The sequence below is a fragment of the Myotis daubentonii genome, chromosome 2 (genome assembly GCF_963259705.1).
Source record: "Myotis daubentonii chromosome 2, mMyoDau2.1, whole genome shotgun sequence".
NCBI classification, from domain to species: Eukaryota; Metazoa; Chordata; class Mammalia; order Chiroptera; family Vespertilionidae; genus Myotis; species Myotis daubentonii.
Genome location: NC_081841.1, coordinates 3585030 through 3600164, shown reverse-complemented (window position 1 = coordinate 3600164; position 15135 = coordinate 3585030). Strand labels below are relative to the sequence as shown.

General features: G+C 64.2%; 1 protein-coding gene across 3 annotated transcripts; it reads left to right on the top strand.

Annotated features, from left to right (window-relative positions):
- The first annotated feature begins 4053 nt into the window (after nucleotides 1-4053).
- Nucleotides 4054-13941, top strand: TSPO (translocator protein). 3 transcript variants are annotated; one of them, XM_059680819.1, is made up of 4 exons: nucleotides 4054-4189; nucleotides 11328-11537; nucleotides 12938-13076; nucleotides 13520-13941. In XM_059680819.1, the coding sequence occupies exons 2-4, from the start codon at nucleotides 11356-11358 to the stop codon at nucleotides 13706-13708; spliced, it is 510 nt and encodes a 169-aa protein (XP_059536802.1). In that variant the 5' UTR covers nucleotides 4054-4189; nucleotides 11328-11355; the 3' UTR covers nucleotides 13709-13941. The 3 variants fall into 3 exon arrangements, with proteins under 3 accessions (XP_059536802.1, XP_059536803.1, XP_059536801.1); XM_059680820.1 differs by lacking the exon at nucleotides 4054-4189 and adding an exon at nucleotides 4526-4655; XM_059680818.1 differs by lacking the exon at nucleotides 4054-4189 and adding an exon at nucleotides 10819-10961.
- The last annotated feature ends 1194 nt before the right edge of the window (nucleotides 13942-15135 follow it).

Sequence of the window (15135 nt, the reverse complement as noted above, 5' to 3'; positions counted from 1 at the left end):
TCGCGACCCCTTTGGGGGTCAAACGACCCTTTCACAGGGGTCGCCTATGACCATCGGAAAACACGTATATAATTACATATTGTTTTGTGATTAATCACTGTGCTTTAATTATGTTCAACTTGTAACAATTTGTTGGGGGTCACCACAACATGAGGAACTGTATTAAAGGGTCGTGGCTCCCTAGCTGGTTTGGCTCAGTGGATAGAGCGTCCGCCTGCGGACCGAAGGGTCCCAGGTTTGATTCCAGTCAAGGGCATGTACCTTGGTTGCAGGCACATCCCCAGTAGGGGATGTGCAAGAGGTAGCTGATCGATGTTTCTCTCTCATTGATGTTTCTACCTCTCTATCCCTTCCCTTCCTCTCTGTAAAAAATCAATAAAAAAAAATCAAAGCCAAAACCGGTTTGGCTCAGTGGATAGAGCGTCGGCCTGCAGACTGAAGGGTCCTAGGTTCGATTCTGGTCAAGGGCATATACCTGGGTTGCGGGCACATCCCCAGTAGGGGGTGTGCGGGAGGCGGCTGGTCGATGTTTCTCTCTCATCGATGTTTCTAACTCTCTATCTCTCTCCCTTCCTCTCTGTAAAAAATCAATAAAATATATTTTTTAAAAAATAAAAAAATAAAGGGTCGTGGCATTAGGAAGGTTGAGAATCACTGCCCTAATCACATACATACACTTTGCCCTTTGCTTCTCTCTCATTCCCTGCCAGGACACACACGCACACACACACGCACACACGCATACTCACAACACACTCACTACACACCTCATGATGAGGAAGATCGAGGTAGAATGATGTCAGCAAATCTTCAGTGAGTGTGTCCTGAGAATTAAGGCCCTAACTCTTGGCACATCACGACAGCCTTGCTTTTGACAAAGAAAAAGTGGGAATAAGCTGTGTGCTCAACAGAGGAGATTAGTGAAGTGAGTGATGGCGAATCTAATACAAGGCTGTGATCATAACAGACATGGAGGAGAGTTTTAGGTTGAGACAAGAATGGAGCCTCCAGAACCCATAAATCCCCCGCAAAGGGATCTTTTAAAGACATCAACCCACAGAGGCAGGGAGAACAGGAAAGGGGCCCCGCAACAGCATGTCTAAAGCCAGAAAGCAGGCAGACCAGTGTGACCTGACTCAGCGGCCCCCAGGCAGCCAATCCCTCCGGCAGCGGAGCTGAGGACCAACCCCTATTCACACAACAGCAAAGTTTAGGAGCCGGTAGCACCGGCTGCTTCTAGATCTGAGGCGAAAGGCTAAAGAGAACCATTTGGAGGTGTCCTTGAGGAACAGTTAGATCTTTGGATGCCCTCCTTCTCTCTAGCCACTGAGTGGTGCCCCTCCCCCATTCTAGCAAATATCCAGAGATGAGCTCTGGAAAGGGCTGGGCACGCCAGGGACAGCGGCGGATGTGGGCACTCCGCCGAAACAGGTGGGCACTGGATGCTGAATGCAGAGACGGCCTCCAGGGTTCTCCCCACGGAGCGCCCAGAAGCCGGAGCCAGCCCCTCCCCTCCAGCAGGGGCCTGGAGGACCTTGGGGAGTCTGACCAGTCCCAGGAGACTGACAGTCCAGGAAGTTCCCAAGTGGCCCACCAAGTTCAACTTAACGTGAAGCTGAGCCAACAAGTACCATCCACTGACTTATTCTCCTTTTCCTTTTCTAACCATGAGCAGCCTTCGGAGATTCCCAGGCATCAGAGGAAATTACGAACAGAAAATAAAAGCCGCATAGGATTCAGAGACGAAAGAAAACTGCCGTTGAAGTGAGAGAAGACACTGCATTCATGAAAAAGGAACAGGAAGTGGCAGTAAAAAATAGCATTCAGAAAACAAAAAGTAATCCCTGGAAAGAAAAACAGGAGGGCGAACTTGAAGAACGCCAGAGAAGGCCAGGGAGAGAACGTTGAGGGAACCGCCCAGAAGGTAAAGCAGAAAAGAACCGAGCAGGAGACGTGGGAGAGAAAAGGAAGTGAGAAGACAGCCAGGAGGTCCAGGGCATTGAGTCACTGGGGTTCCAGAAAGAGAAGTGAGAATCGGAGGGAAGGAAACCAGTGTTTTAATTTCTTTCTGGAAAATAAAGGGCATGCGTTTCCTGTGTGAATGGGCGCCTGTGTGCTGGCATGACAGATGGACTTAGACGCACGGAGAGGAACATCTGCGTGAAATGTCAGGACTTTGGAGGCAAAAGTCTTAAAATCTCCCGGGAAGAACGAAAGGGTTGCATCCGAAGGCTTGAAGCACAGAATGGCCTCAGCTTCTCATCAGCTCTGTGGCGGCTGGGAGGCCCGTCTTCATGACGCTGAGGGACAAATGTCTCCACCTTTGAATTCTTAGCCAAGTGTCAATCAACCAGGCGCTCAATACATATGCCCCTGGAGGCTGGCACATGACAAACGCCCAAGGATGCTCCCATGCTCAGTGCTGTGGAGTTCAGAGGTCACAGCCCACTTGGAGTGGAGGGTGCAGAGAGTTGGGGTTCTGGAAGAGCTTCCTGGGTGACACTGGAGAGCTGTCAGACTTGGACACATGGAGACACCCGGGGGGAGGGGGGGAGGGATTGGTGCTCAGGCAGGGGAACAGCATGTGCAAAGGCAGGGAGGCGGGGAGGGTGGGTAGCCAGCTTGACCCCAGCTTGGCAGGGCCTTGAGTGCCAGGCACAAGGCTTGGGCTGGCTGCTGAGGCAGTGGGAGCTCAGAGGGTTCTGATGGAGGAAGGGCGTGGATGGGAGCGAGGGGCAGCTAGGGCTGTGGCTGCTGCCCAGGTGCAGGCAGAAGGGCTGGTTGGAGAGGAGGGGGCGGAAGTCACGGAGGCACACAGGCAGAACAATGGACAGGCGCAGCCGTACCCAGACCTCTGCGAGTCCTCGGAGCTGCAGGCTCCCACCTGAGAGAGGCTGTTAACTCCATGAGGGCAGGGCCTTGGGGGTTTGTCCCCAGCCCTCCCTCTGGCCTGTGTGCAGCAAGTAGTAGCGACAGCAGTCTCTGCCTCCCGGGGTGCCCCGTGGGCCTGCAGCCTGCACGCAGCAGGGGCGAGGCTGGAGGGAAGCCACACGCTTTCTCCCACGGGTCTTCCGGGGGAGGAAAGTGTGTCACTGGGCCAAGCCACGGGCACCTCTGCACAGGAGGGGGTGAGGCTGGCAGCTCCCGGAGGCTGGCCAGGCCGCCTTCACTGGGAGCTGAGGCACAGTGCCTGGGGCAAATACCTTCATTTCTTTTAAAACCTGAAGGAGAAGGTGGGTGGAGTCTAGCCTGGATTTTACTGGCCATCATGGCAGTGCAGTCGAAGGTGGAAGGGCCACGGGGACAAAAAAGCCAGGGCCCCGGAAAGTCGGACCTGGGCCCAGGAGGCCCCCGCTGAGCCCTGAGCCGGGGGAGAGGCGGTGCGGCCCACCTTCCCCCAGGACAGTGTGGGCGCTGTGATCCCGCAGGCTCAGGGCTCTGCCAACCAGGTCAGCCCACGCCCGACAGGCCCGGCTGCAGTGATAAAGCGTGTGAGGTGGGAAGGGGTGCCCAGGGCCCTGGCAAACTGGAGGCCCCTCTGGGCAGTGATGCCTGCAGCCTCCATTCGCCCAGCGCCACGGGCCTGCAAGGCCTGCATCACTAGGCGCATCATTACTCCCCCGCCTGCGCCCACCGTACAGGCGAGGACATGGAGGCCGAGGAACCAGCCAGGGGCTGCGCCAGGGGAGGGTGAGGCGGCCTCCTGGCCTGGGCAACAGCTAAAGGAGAGGGCTCCTCCGCAGACGGTGGGCCAGGCTGCTGTGTAGGTGGGGGTTCAGGTTTTGCCATCAAGCGACGCAGTTCCCCTCTCTGAGCCCATCTCTGTTGACCCATTCTACAGACGGGAAAGGTGAGGCTCAAGAGAAGCGACCGGCCTGCGGACTCAGTCGGGTCGGGGTCGCGGCGGGGACCTGTGGGGAGGGGGAGCCCCGAGACCTGCTGGTGGCGGGTGAGGCAGAGCGCGTCTCGCTGGCACCGCCACTGGGGGAGGGAGCTCCCCGCCCCGTCCCGCCCCGTCCCGTCCCGTCCCGCGGGCGAGCCAGAGGGCGCGGCCGGGCTCCCCGCCAAGCCGGGCGGGGCCGGGCGGAGCCGGGCGGAGCCTCACTGCCCCGGGCGGGGCGGGCCCGGACCTCGGCGGCCACTTCCCGCTGCGCAGCACCCTTCCCGGAGCAAGTCCTCCTCGTCGCCGGTGAGTGGGGACGGGGCGCCTCGGGAACCCGAGCCAGGGGGCCCCGCGAGGGCGCGATCCCCGCCGGCGCCCACCCGCCGCCATTTGGCCCGAGGGGGAAACTGAGGCCGGGGCGGAAACCGGAGGGGCGGCCGCGGGGCTGCACTAGGGGCTGGGGCGGGCGGCGGCTGGGAGATGGGGAGACGGGATGTGCCTGTGTGTGTGAATGTGTGTGTGTGAGTGTGTGTGTGTGTGTGTGTGTGTGTGTGTGTGTCGCCCCGCCCCGTCCCCTTTCGCCCGCCCGCGGCATGTCCCGTGGGAGGCAGAGCCGCGGCGTGGGGGGGCGGGGTCGGGAGGGGCGGACACCCCCTCTTCCGCCCACTCCTGCGATGAGCCAGCCGGGCAGGGGACGGTGCCCCAATCCACTTGAACACCGTTTCTAGGGCAGGAAACCCAGGCCAGACCGGGAAGTTTTGCCCAAAGCCAGGTAAGACCCCAAGCGGCTTAGAACCTGGTCCCGAGCCCCCACGCCCGTGCTCAGGTGCGCAGTAGCCTGGACATGGGCCTGGTGACCTACCTGTCCCCTAGGCACACCTGCCAGAGAGGGAAACTGAGGCCCGCGGGGAACACTGCTGGTTGCTGGGGTGGCCTGGCAGGTGCCCTGGGCTGCTCTGGGCGGCCAGCCGCTCCCGCCGGCCTGCCCAGGCATGAGGGTGCCCGGGGCAGCTGCCTGGCGCCTGCCACGTGCCAAGGGTGGGCTGCAGGAGGCGGGGCTGGGCCTCTCCAGGCCGGTCCGAGGGCCAGGGGCAGGGAGGGGGTGGCAGAGGCGGCTGCGAGGCAGAAACAGCCGCCAGGATGCGGGCTGAGGGCCCTGTGTCTCTGTGGGCGTCTCCGAGGGAGTGGAGCTTGTCCACTGTGTGCAGGAGCCGGGAGCTGGGGGGAGCGGAGCAGGCCTCCGCGAGGCAGGGAGGCGCGGCCACTCCTCCGCCTCAGATGGCTGCCCCATCCCCAGAGGGAGCCTGCAGGGAACCCTGGGCTTCTAACCAGGGGGGTGTGTGGTGGCCCAGGGGCGGGAGAGGCTCACAGGGAGGGAGCCTGCTTGTTGCTGTGGACACTTTTGCCTTTTCATCATTTTAGTTTTGAATCTTGGTTTTTAAAGTTTGTATTTTCTTTTACTTCTTTTTGATTGTGCCAGCAATGCCTGGATGCGCTGTGTTTAAACAGTAGTCATGCTCCATAAAGCAAGTTTCTTCTTGTCACCCAGCCTGACCCAGCACAACCCCAGCCCAACCCCAGTCCTACCCCAGCCCGACACCAGTCCTACCCCAGCCTTACCCCAGTCCTACCCCAGCCTTAACCTAGTTCTACCCCAGCCCGACCCCAGCCCGACCCCAGTCCTACCCCAGCCTTAACCTAGTTCTACCCCAGCCCGATCCCAGTCCTACCCCAGCCTGACCTCAGTCCTACCCCAGCCTTACCCCAGTCCTACCCCAGCCTTACCCAAGCCCAATCCTCCCGGTTTCCAGCAGCTGTGGGTCCTCCCAGACCTGTTGTCTGGTACGTCGGACACTTTCATGGTGGAAAAGCTTTGCAGAGGTTATAATGAGGATTAGCTGTGAGTCCTTCACACACACACACACGCACACACACACACACACACACACACACCCCGAGTCCCTGGGACCATGGTGGCTTCCAGGGAGAGAGAGGCCGGAGGCTGGGTAAGCTGGGAGGGAGGGGTCAGAGAAAGGGCAAAACCCTTTGTGCTGCTTGGGGCAGCTTTGCCACCATCTGTAGGGAGCGTCACCTCTAGAGGGTCCACGGGGACGGAGGAGCCCCAGGGACCCACCGGCTCAGCCCACTTAGCAGACGGGGACTCAGAGGCCGGAGGTGAGGCTCCAGGGCCGGGAGTCAGGTCACAGGCTAGGAGGGCCTGGGTCCCCGTCCGGGGACAGGGCGGGTTCAGATCCTGTGACTGCTGCCCCTACCACTGTCCACTGTGTGCAGGAGCCGGGAGCTGGGGCGGGAGTGGAGCACACAGGGGCTGGGACAGGGGCTGGGACAGGGGCCTCAGGGCGGCGGGAGGGAGGCCCTTGGCCTGGTCAGTGGGCGGAGGAGTCGAGGAGGGAGGTGGGTGACAGGCCAACATGCCATGTCAGGATGGGAAGGAGGCTGAGAGGGGAGGCGACACGGCGTTGCGAGTGGACGTGTGGCCCAGAGCTCAGGCCAGCAGAGTCCCAGCTCAGGGGGTGGGGGCGGAGTTGTTGGCCTCAGAGTTACACAGACCCAGACAGTTCTGAGATGCCCTGTGCCTCAGTTTCCTCTTCTGGACGGTGGGAATAGTCATGAGTCCACATGGAGGCCAAGAGGGCCATGTGGCTCAGGGTTCGAGAAGAATAAGCCAGGGGATGACTCCAGCCTGACCCACAATGCCCCTCCACCAGCCCCACCCCTCCAGTAGCCCCACCCCCTCCAGTAGCCCCACCCCCTCCAGTAGCCACACCCTCCAGTAGCCCCACCCCTCCAGTAGCCCCACCCCCTCCAGTAGCCCCACCCCCTCCAGTAGCCACACCCCCTCCAGTAGCCCCACCCCCTCCACCAGCCCCACCCCTCCAGTAGCCCCACCCCTCCACCAGCACCTCACCTGCTGGTCATTCCCAGAGGCCCAGACCCTTCTGGGACCCAGGCCCTGAGCCCTGCTTTGCCCCATTCGTGGCCTGGTTTGGAGGCGTCCCCCTGAGTGGCCCCAGGCTTGAGGGCGGGGCCTCAGTGCAGCATTTCCACCTGAGTGGCCGGTGGCCGGCCAGTTGTTTTCTCAGCCTGGGGTCGGCTCCAGGGAGGAAATGGGCGAGTGGCCCCAACACCCACACCCACAGCCCCTCACTGGTCTGGTCCTCCTTGAGCTTGAGCCTCTCCATGGCCCCATGCAGCAGCCAGGGCAGCTTATACCACTTGCCAGAGGGGAAACTGAGGCCCAGACAGGCGCTGTGGCCTGGGGTCACCAAGCCAATTGGAGGCAAAGCCAAGGTTTTGGATTCTTAGTCACCAGAGAAGAATAAGCGAGGGCATGACTCCAGCCTGACCCACAGTGCCCCTCCACCAGCCCCACACCTCCAGTAGCCCCACCCCCTCCACCAGCCCCACCCCCTCCACCAGCTCCACCCCATCCACCAGCCCCCCCAGCCCCACCCCCTCCACCAGCCCCCCCAGCCCCACCCCCTCCACCAGCCCCACCCCCTCCACCAGCCCCACCCCCTCCACCAGCTCCACCCCATCCACCAGCCCCCCCAGCCCCACCCCCTCCACCAGCCCCCACCAGCTCCACCCCCTCCACCAGCCCCCACCTCCACCAGCCCCCCCAGACCCCCCCTTCCACCAGCCCCACCCCCCACCAGCCAGAGGTAGAAATGAGGGGGGTGGCTTTGTCCCTCTGCCTGAGTCCGAGCCTTTCCCCCCTTCCCGGCCACCGGCGCTTCCTGGCGCCCCCTGGCGCCCCTCCCAGAGCGGATCTCTCAGGCCAGCCTGGCCAGCATGACTCAGCGTGTGGGCCCCCAGGGCGTGACTCAGGAGCCAGGCAGCCTCCAACGCCCTGCCTGGCCTCTCCACGCGGGGCATCTGGGCTCCCTGTTTGCGACCCTCTGAGCCTCTGGCCCCCTCGGCCCCGTGGATCACACACACAGCCCACGGGCTCTCTCCCTGCTCTGCCGGCTCTCTCCCTGCTCTGCGGGCTCTCTCCCTGCTCTGCCGGCTCTCTCCCTGCTCTGCCGGCTCTCTCCCTGCTCTGCCGGCTCTCACCCTGCTCTGCCGGCTCTCTCCCTGCTCTGCCGGCTCTCACCCTGCTCTGCCGGCTCTCTCCCTGCTCTGCCGGCTCTCACCCTGCTCTGCCGGCTCTCTCCCTGCTCTGCGGGCTCTCTCCCTGCTCTGCGGGCTCTCACCCTGCTCTGCGGGCTCTCTCCCTGCTCTGCCGGCTCTCTCCCTGCTCTGCCGGCTCTCTCCCTGCTCTGCGGGCTCTCTCCCTGCTCTGCCGGCTCTCACCCTGCTCTGCGGGCTCTCTCCCTGCTCTGCCGGCTCTCTCCCTGCTCTGCCGGCTCTCACCCTGCTCTGCGGGCTCTCTCCCTGCTCTGCCGGCTCTCTCCCTGCTCTGCGGGCTCTCTCCCTGCTCTGCCGGCTCTCACCCTGCTCTGCCGGCTCTCTCCCTGCTCTGCCGGCTCTCACCCTGCTCTGCCGGCTCTCTCCCTGCTCTGCCGGCTCTCACCCTGCTCTGCCGGCTCTCTCCCTGCTCTGCGGGCTCTCTCCCTGCTCTGCCGGCTCTCACCCTGCTCTGCGGGCTCTCTCCCTGCTCTGCCGGCTCTCACCCTGCTCTGCCGGCTCTCTCCCTGCTCTGCGGGCTCTCTCCCTGCTCTGCCGGCTCTCACCCTGCTCTGCGGGCTCTCTCCCTGCTCTGCCGGCTCTCTCCCTGCTCTGCCGGCTCTCACCCTGCTCTGCGGGCTCTCTCCCTGCTCTGCCGGCTCTCTCCCTGCTCTGCCGGCTCTCACCCTGCTCTGCCGGCTCTCACCCTGCTCTGCGGGCTCTCTCCCTGCTCTGCCGGCTCTCTCCCTGCTCTGCGGGCTCTCTCCCTGCTCTGCCGGCTCTCTCCCTGCTCTGCCGGCTCTCTCCCTGCTCTGCGGGCTCTCTCCCTGCTCTGCCGGCTCTCTCCCTGCTCTGCCGGCTCTCACCCTGCTCTGCCGGCTCTCTCCCTGCTCTGTGGCTTGGGCCGCAGGGAAGCCACTCCTGGTGGGGGACTTGGCAGGTGGGCTCTGGGCCCGGGCCGGCGGGCACCCGCGGGTCTGTGTGGGATTGCTTAGGCACGTGCTGGGTGCCATGTCAGGGTGAATCCGCCCCCCCCCCCCAGGAGTGTGGACACAGGCTGCATGTGGGAGCCCTGACCACGTGCTGATGAGGGAAGCCAGTCCCCCAAGGCCAGGCCCTGTGAGGAGCCATCTTGAAAAATGCAGAAACGCTCCCGTGGAGTGGGGCGGCCTGAGGCTTCTCCGGGGCCCAGGGTTGCTCCCGCTGGCCGGCTGCAGGCCCAGCCCGGCAGTGCGCATCTGGGCAGCCCGGGGAACCTGTCCCCACTCCACAGGCGAGCAAACCAAGGCCCGGGAGGGCGGAGTCCGGTCACTGGAGGCAGAGCTGGGCCCTGCTGTGAACCGAACACTCCGTTCCTTCAGGGAAAATGAATATTCGTGAGCGCAGGCTCTGTTCTCTCTCTCAACCTCCCTCTCACGCCCGCCTCGCCCTCCCCTGAGCCCCGAGGGCCCCCTTGGCTTCTAACGCGGTTCCTGAGCCTGCGCAGCCCAGCGGGCTCGCCCCTACCCCTCTGTGACTGTCTAAGTGAACTTTCTCGGATAATTTGAAAAAACGAGAATGCTCATCACAGACATTTTGGAAAGCGACGGCGATGTCAGGAACCGCCCAGTGCGGGCCCCCAGGCCCAGGCTCTGCCGGCCGGCCACACCGCCGTTCCCAGGAAAACCGTGGTGCTAGGGTGCCGGCAGCATCGTGTGCGTCTGTTCCACATTTTACGATGCCTGCTTCTATGACCTGTTTCCTGTTAAAATTGGGATGGTCTGTATGATCCAATTTTATATTTATTCGGGCCTCCGGGTTGCGCAGGGCCTCCCCCTGCACCTGCTCCCCTCCCACCACCACACACAGAGGTATGCGTCCTTCTCTGCGCCCGCCCCCCAGTCCCGTCCTGTGTCCCGTGGAGAAAATGCTCGCTGCCTTCCAGCACCTTCTTCCCCAGACCCGGGTCAGGGTGCCCTTTCTGAGGCTGTGCCCCGCCCCCACCCAGCAGGCTGGGATGTAAGTTTACTGAACTGAATCCAGTGTGTGGCTTCTTATCTCATGCAAACAGGCGCCCCCCAGATTCTCCACCTGGGGTCGCAGTGTGTCGGGGGGCTCAGCCCCTCCTTTGGTGATGGGGAAGCGGACGCGGAGCCAGGGGTGCTGAGGGGCTGAGGGTGCCCGCAGCAGGTCCCGGCAGAGCTGGCCCCAGAGGCCCAGCCTGGGTCCCGGCCCCGTAGTGTCTCTCTGGACTCAGCCCCAGGGAGCAGCTCAGCCTGCCAGGAGCATGGCACGCTGCGGGGCACCCAGTGGGTCCTCGGTGCAGACCCTGGTGCTGCTGGGCAAGGGGCGTGGCTACCAGCATAACGGAGAAGGATGCCTGGGTCCCCAGCTCTGGGCTGGCAGCTTCCCGGCCCCAGGCAGAGCCGTCCTCACCCTGAGCCCTGCCCTCCTGCCCAGCCCTGACTCTTGCTAACTCCCCCCCTTCCCACTCACCACTGGCAGGAGCGGGTTTTGACCGTGGCCAGGCGTGACCCCAGAGTGCTGGGTGACCCCAGGCAGGCTGCTCCCCTCTCTGGCACCGGAAGGGAGGGTGACTGTAGGGTGTGCACAGGCCCCACACCGGGCTGGGCCCAGGTAGGCCAGGTTGACGTCCCATTTTACAGAGGGAAACACTGAGGGCGGCCCAGACAGTTTAAGGGATTTGCCCGAGGTCACAGGGAGTCCGTGGGAAGCCAGGAATGAGCCGAGCCCTGTGGGCTACCGGCTGCCCCAGGAGTGGAGGAGAAGTGCTAGAACCTAAAGCACAGGGCATGGACGGGCGCAGGCCTCCCAGCGCCCCGGCTGGCACCCGGCCTGGGGAGGAAAGGCTGGGCGGCCTGCTTGGTGGCGGGGCCCAAACCGGCCTGGCTGAGGTGGCAGAGCGGAGGGCTCACCTGTCTGGGGACCCAAGGCCAAGGCTGAGGTGAGAGCACAGGACGCTGGCAGCTGGGGCAGGAGCTGAGGGGGCGGCAGTGGGACGGGCACCCGGGAGGCTCCCACAGTCGGGGCAGCTTCTGGGTGCGGGAGGAGTTTGGGTAGAAATGTGTTCCCTGGCGCCGAGGGCTGGGAGGGCAGGGCTGCGGGTGTGAACCTCCCCCTCCGCCCCCCCCCCCCACTTCGCTCATCTTTGCCGCCCCTCCCATCTTTTCTTCAATCGAGTGACTGAGTGATGAGGGGCTGGTACCAGATGCACCCCAGGACTTTCGGTGACCCCGGGTCTGCGCACAGTAGGTTCTTGGGAAGTGCGCAGTGAGGCCCAGCCTCTCACGGGCCCTGGTTTCTCTTTCAGAGCCTCCAGAACAGCAGCCGGAGCAGCGATGGCCCCGCCCTGGGTGCCCGCCGTGGGCTTCACGCTGGCGCCCAGCCTGGGGGGCTTCCTGAGCTCCTACCACGTCCGCGGAGAGGGCCTCCGCTGGTATGCCAGCCTGCAGAAGCCCTCGTGGCACCCGCCCCGCTGGACGCTGGGCCCCATCTGGGGCACGCTCTACTCGGCCATGGGGTGAGGGGGCCAGTCCCCGGGGGCGGGCGGGCGGGCGGGGCCTCTTCCCGTGCCAGGGGCCCAGGCCTCGGGCGGGCGGGGCTGTAACTGTCGGTGCTCCTTGGGCAGCGGCGCCGTTTCTGGCCTCCTCTGCCAGGGAGGGTGGAGAAAGTGGCGACCCGTGGATTGCACCACCGAACCTTCCCCGCGGGGCCTCCGGGGAGGGGCGGGCCGATGGCTCAACCCCACACTGGCATCCTGGCTGCTTTCACAACGCCAGGGGGAGACCGGCTCGGTGGGCAAAGTTCAGACGTGGGCAGCGTGGAGGCCTCCGAGGTCAATGGCAGCAATAACGACAGCAGTAACAGTAGCTGCCGTTTGTTGAGCATCCGTTCGGTGCTAGAGCGCGCGGGAGCGGGGGGACCTGCGGGAGCCCCTGGCCTAGACCCTGGGAATTGCTGCGGTGAAAGGAAGTGCTGTGTGGGGCGCCCCCTGGTGGCCACAACGGGAACTGCACGCAGAAGGTGCCGTCAGCTTCCTGCCCATCTTCTGGAATGTTCCCTGCATGCGGGTTCTGTGCCAGCCCGGGCAGGGCGGGGCTGTAGACCCTAGCTACCCGCGGGGCAGGTAGCAGAGGCTGGGCTGGGTGCCCCAGAATTGTGGTGGGAGTAAGACAGTCCCTGAAACCTGGCTGTCGCTGGCCCCCACCCCCTAGCCCAGGCAGGCTCCCAGCGCTCCCTGCGCCCCGCTCCCTTCTCTCCAGTCCTGGCCCAGGTGCCTCGCTTCTGCGCCAGCTTGCTCTAGCCTCCAGGCCTCCGAGTCCTCCTTGGCCTTCCTCCACCAGCCAGATCCTGACACGGCACAAACGTGGCCCCGTCTCTTTCCTGGAACCCCGCCCCGTGAGGCTCCTGTAGGCACTGACAAGGGCAAACTCCTACTCATCCTGTAAGGCCCAGCCCAGATGCCCCTGTATTCTGTGCAGTGCCCTGGCGGGGCCGGGAGCCTCACCGGCTTCCTTCTTCACAGCCCCGACAACGGTAATAATGATACAGTGGGGCCTTGACTTTGGAGTTTAATTCGTTCCGAGACTGAGCTCGTTAACTCAAATTACTCTGTCAACTCAATGCAAAAAATCGGCTGAGAGACAGCTGGTATCTCAAAAAACTCGTTAGTCGGGACACTCGTAAGTCAAGGCCCCACTGTAAATACTTACTGAGTGCTCCACGTGCCAGGCACTGCCCTAAGCACTGCCGGTGTGTTAACCTGTGAGAAATGAAGGCCCAGAGAGGTCAGGCAACTTCCCTGAGGCCACACAGCAGTCAGCGACAGGGCAGGCCTGCGCCATCACCGTGCCTTCCCGGAGGTCAGTGCGCTCCTGGCCTCTTCCCCGGCGTTGCCCTGACAGGTGGCCTCTGTTTCAGGTACGGCTCCTACCTGGTCTGGAGAGAGCTGGGGGGCTTCTCGGAGGAAGCTGTGGTGCCCCTGGGCCTCTACGCGGGGCAGCTGACCCTGAACTGGGCATGGCCTCCCATCTTCTTTGGCTCCCGACAGATGGGTGTGGTAAGTGCCTCCCTGGCCCCTGGAGATGGGCATGGAGGGGCGGGCCTCCTTCGGGGGCACGGGCATCACACCCAGACGGGGCCAGGGCCCAAAGGCAGTCAGCAGCGTCCTGTCAGCAGCTCAGGGGCCGGCGCCCTCTTGTGGGGCCTCCACGGCTGCTTTTCCTCCAGCGAAGGAGCCGGACGGGCTGCTGGCTCCGGTTTAGGGGCCAACGTGTAGGACAACCCACAGTGCACCTGGCACCCTGCACCCCCCACGCGGGGTGGGTCAGGCAGCGGCAATTGTTGCCAGTTTATTATGGGGAAACTGAGGCAGAGAGCTGGGGAGGGGCTTGGCCAGGTCATGCAGGGTGGAATGGAGTGCGTGCTCAGTGGGTGGGCAGCTGGGACAGGCACCCTCGTGGGTCCCTGAGCCTCAGGCCCCCGTCCTCCGTGTCTCCACAGGCCCTGGTGGACCTCCTGCTGACGGGGGGGCTGGCGGCAGCCACCACCGTGGCCTGGCACCGGGTGAGCCCTCCGGCCGCTCGGCTGCTCTACCCGTACCTGGCCTGGCTGGCCTTCGCGACGGTGCTCAACTACTGCGTCTGGCGGGACAACCAAGGCCGGCGCGGCGGCCGGAGGCTGGCGGAATGAGGTGCCGTCCCCGAGGACTGTGGCTGTGCCAGGTGGGCCCGTGGGGGGTGGTGGCCTCTCACCTTCGTGGCCACCACACCTGCGAGTCTGTCAGGGGCTCAGCCCAGGATCATCACTGGCTTCGGAGCGGCTCCAGGCTGAGCCCACACCCAGGGTCCCGTCCTGCACTTTCTGCGCTGCTCGGGGCACGGGCGCGGCGCACGGAGTGTCACAGCCAAATAAAGTCTCTAACCTGCACTGGCCTTCTTCTTGGTGGGACGTGCATCCCCTGCTGGGTGTCTGAGCCGCGTCTCCGAGGGGCTGTTCAGGGGTCCTGCCTGCTCTGGGGGCATCTCCAAGGGGCTGCTCAGGGCTCCTGCCCGCTCTGGGGGCATCTCCGAGGGCTGCTCAGGGCTCCTGCCCGCTCTGGGGACATCTCCGAGGGGCTGCTCAGGGCTCCCGCACGCTCTGGGGTCACCCAGGACCCTGTAAGAGGCGCGGTGGCCCAGGGCGAGCAGCCCAGGTGTGACCGGAGCCCACACTGGCTGTGCTGCTGCCTGGCTGGTAGGGACCAGGCCCGGGCCTTGGGCTGCAGCTGACAGGCCGGCCTGCCCCCTCCAGGCCTCCAGGAGCCCCGGCTCAGCCTCTGGAAGGGTGTGGCCCACAGTCTGCCTGGGCCAGCGCCCGGCTCTGCCTGGGCCAAGGCAGGGCCCTCTGTCGGCCTCGGTCAGAACGAGGCTGCGGACGCCAGCTGACCCGCCCCTGGGTGCCAGGCTCCTGCCAGCCCCACTCCACCCAGGGCAGCCCCTCAAACACCTAACGGGGGAGATCAGAGGCAGAAAAGGCCGGTCCCCAGCCCAGCAGACAGCAGCCCCTTGCTGGCCCAGGCCTGCCCAGGTGTGGAGGTGTCACCCCTGGCTCCCCACGGGAGGCCCACGACCTCCCAGGCAGCTGTTGGGAGTAAGGGAGGCGGCAGAGGCCTCGCACCCGGGGCTCCTGCTGGAAGGACGTCTGAGTCCTGGGCCGAGCGCGGCAGCGCGGCCTCCTGGGACCGTGGTCGGCCGCTGGCTTTGCTGCCTGGGTTGTTGTGGTTGTCAGAGCAGTTAATTAGAATCGGTGACACTTCCCTGGGTAGAGCTCTCGGCGGCTCAGCAGCCTGAGTTTCGCCGCCTCTGCTCTGTCTCCCTCCTCCTCCTGGCTGCACAGTCAGACGTGACCCCGAATGACGAGGAGCTCGGGGAGCTGCGCAGACAGCCGCCGCCCGCCCTGCAGCCGCCCTGCGCACTCGCTGCGATTCCATGTCCATGTCCAACAAGCTCAGCCCCGCGGGCACCCAGCGGCCGGGAGCGCGTGGCGGGCCCTGGGCGGCTCCGCAGAGCAGCGGGGGCCGGGGGACTGCACACCCACCGTGTCACTTGGTTCCGGGTTCTCCACGGGCACAGGGCACA

What these genes read in the sequence shown, in the direction of transcription:
- TSPO (XM_059680819.1), top strand. Translation starts at nt 11,356, where the DNA reads ATGGCCCCGCCCTGGGTGCCCGCCGTGGGCTTCACGCTGGCGCCCAGC. An exon ending in ACGCTCTACTCGGCCATGGG is followed by an intron (nt 11,538 to 12,937) that starts GTGAGGGGGCCA and finishes CCTCTGTTTCAG; the next exon opens with GTACGGCTCCTACCTGGTCT. An exon ending in GCTCCCGACAGATGGGTGTG is followed by an intron (nt 13,077 to 13,519) that starts GTAAGTGCCTCC and finishes GTGTCTCCACAG; the next exon opens with GCCCTGGTGGACCTCCTGCT.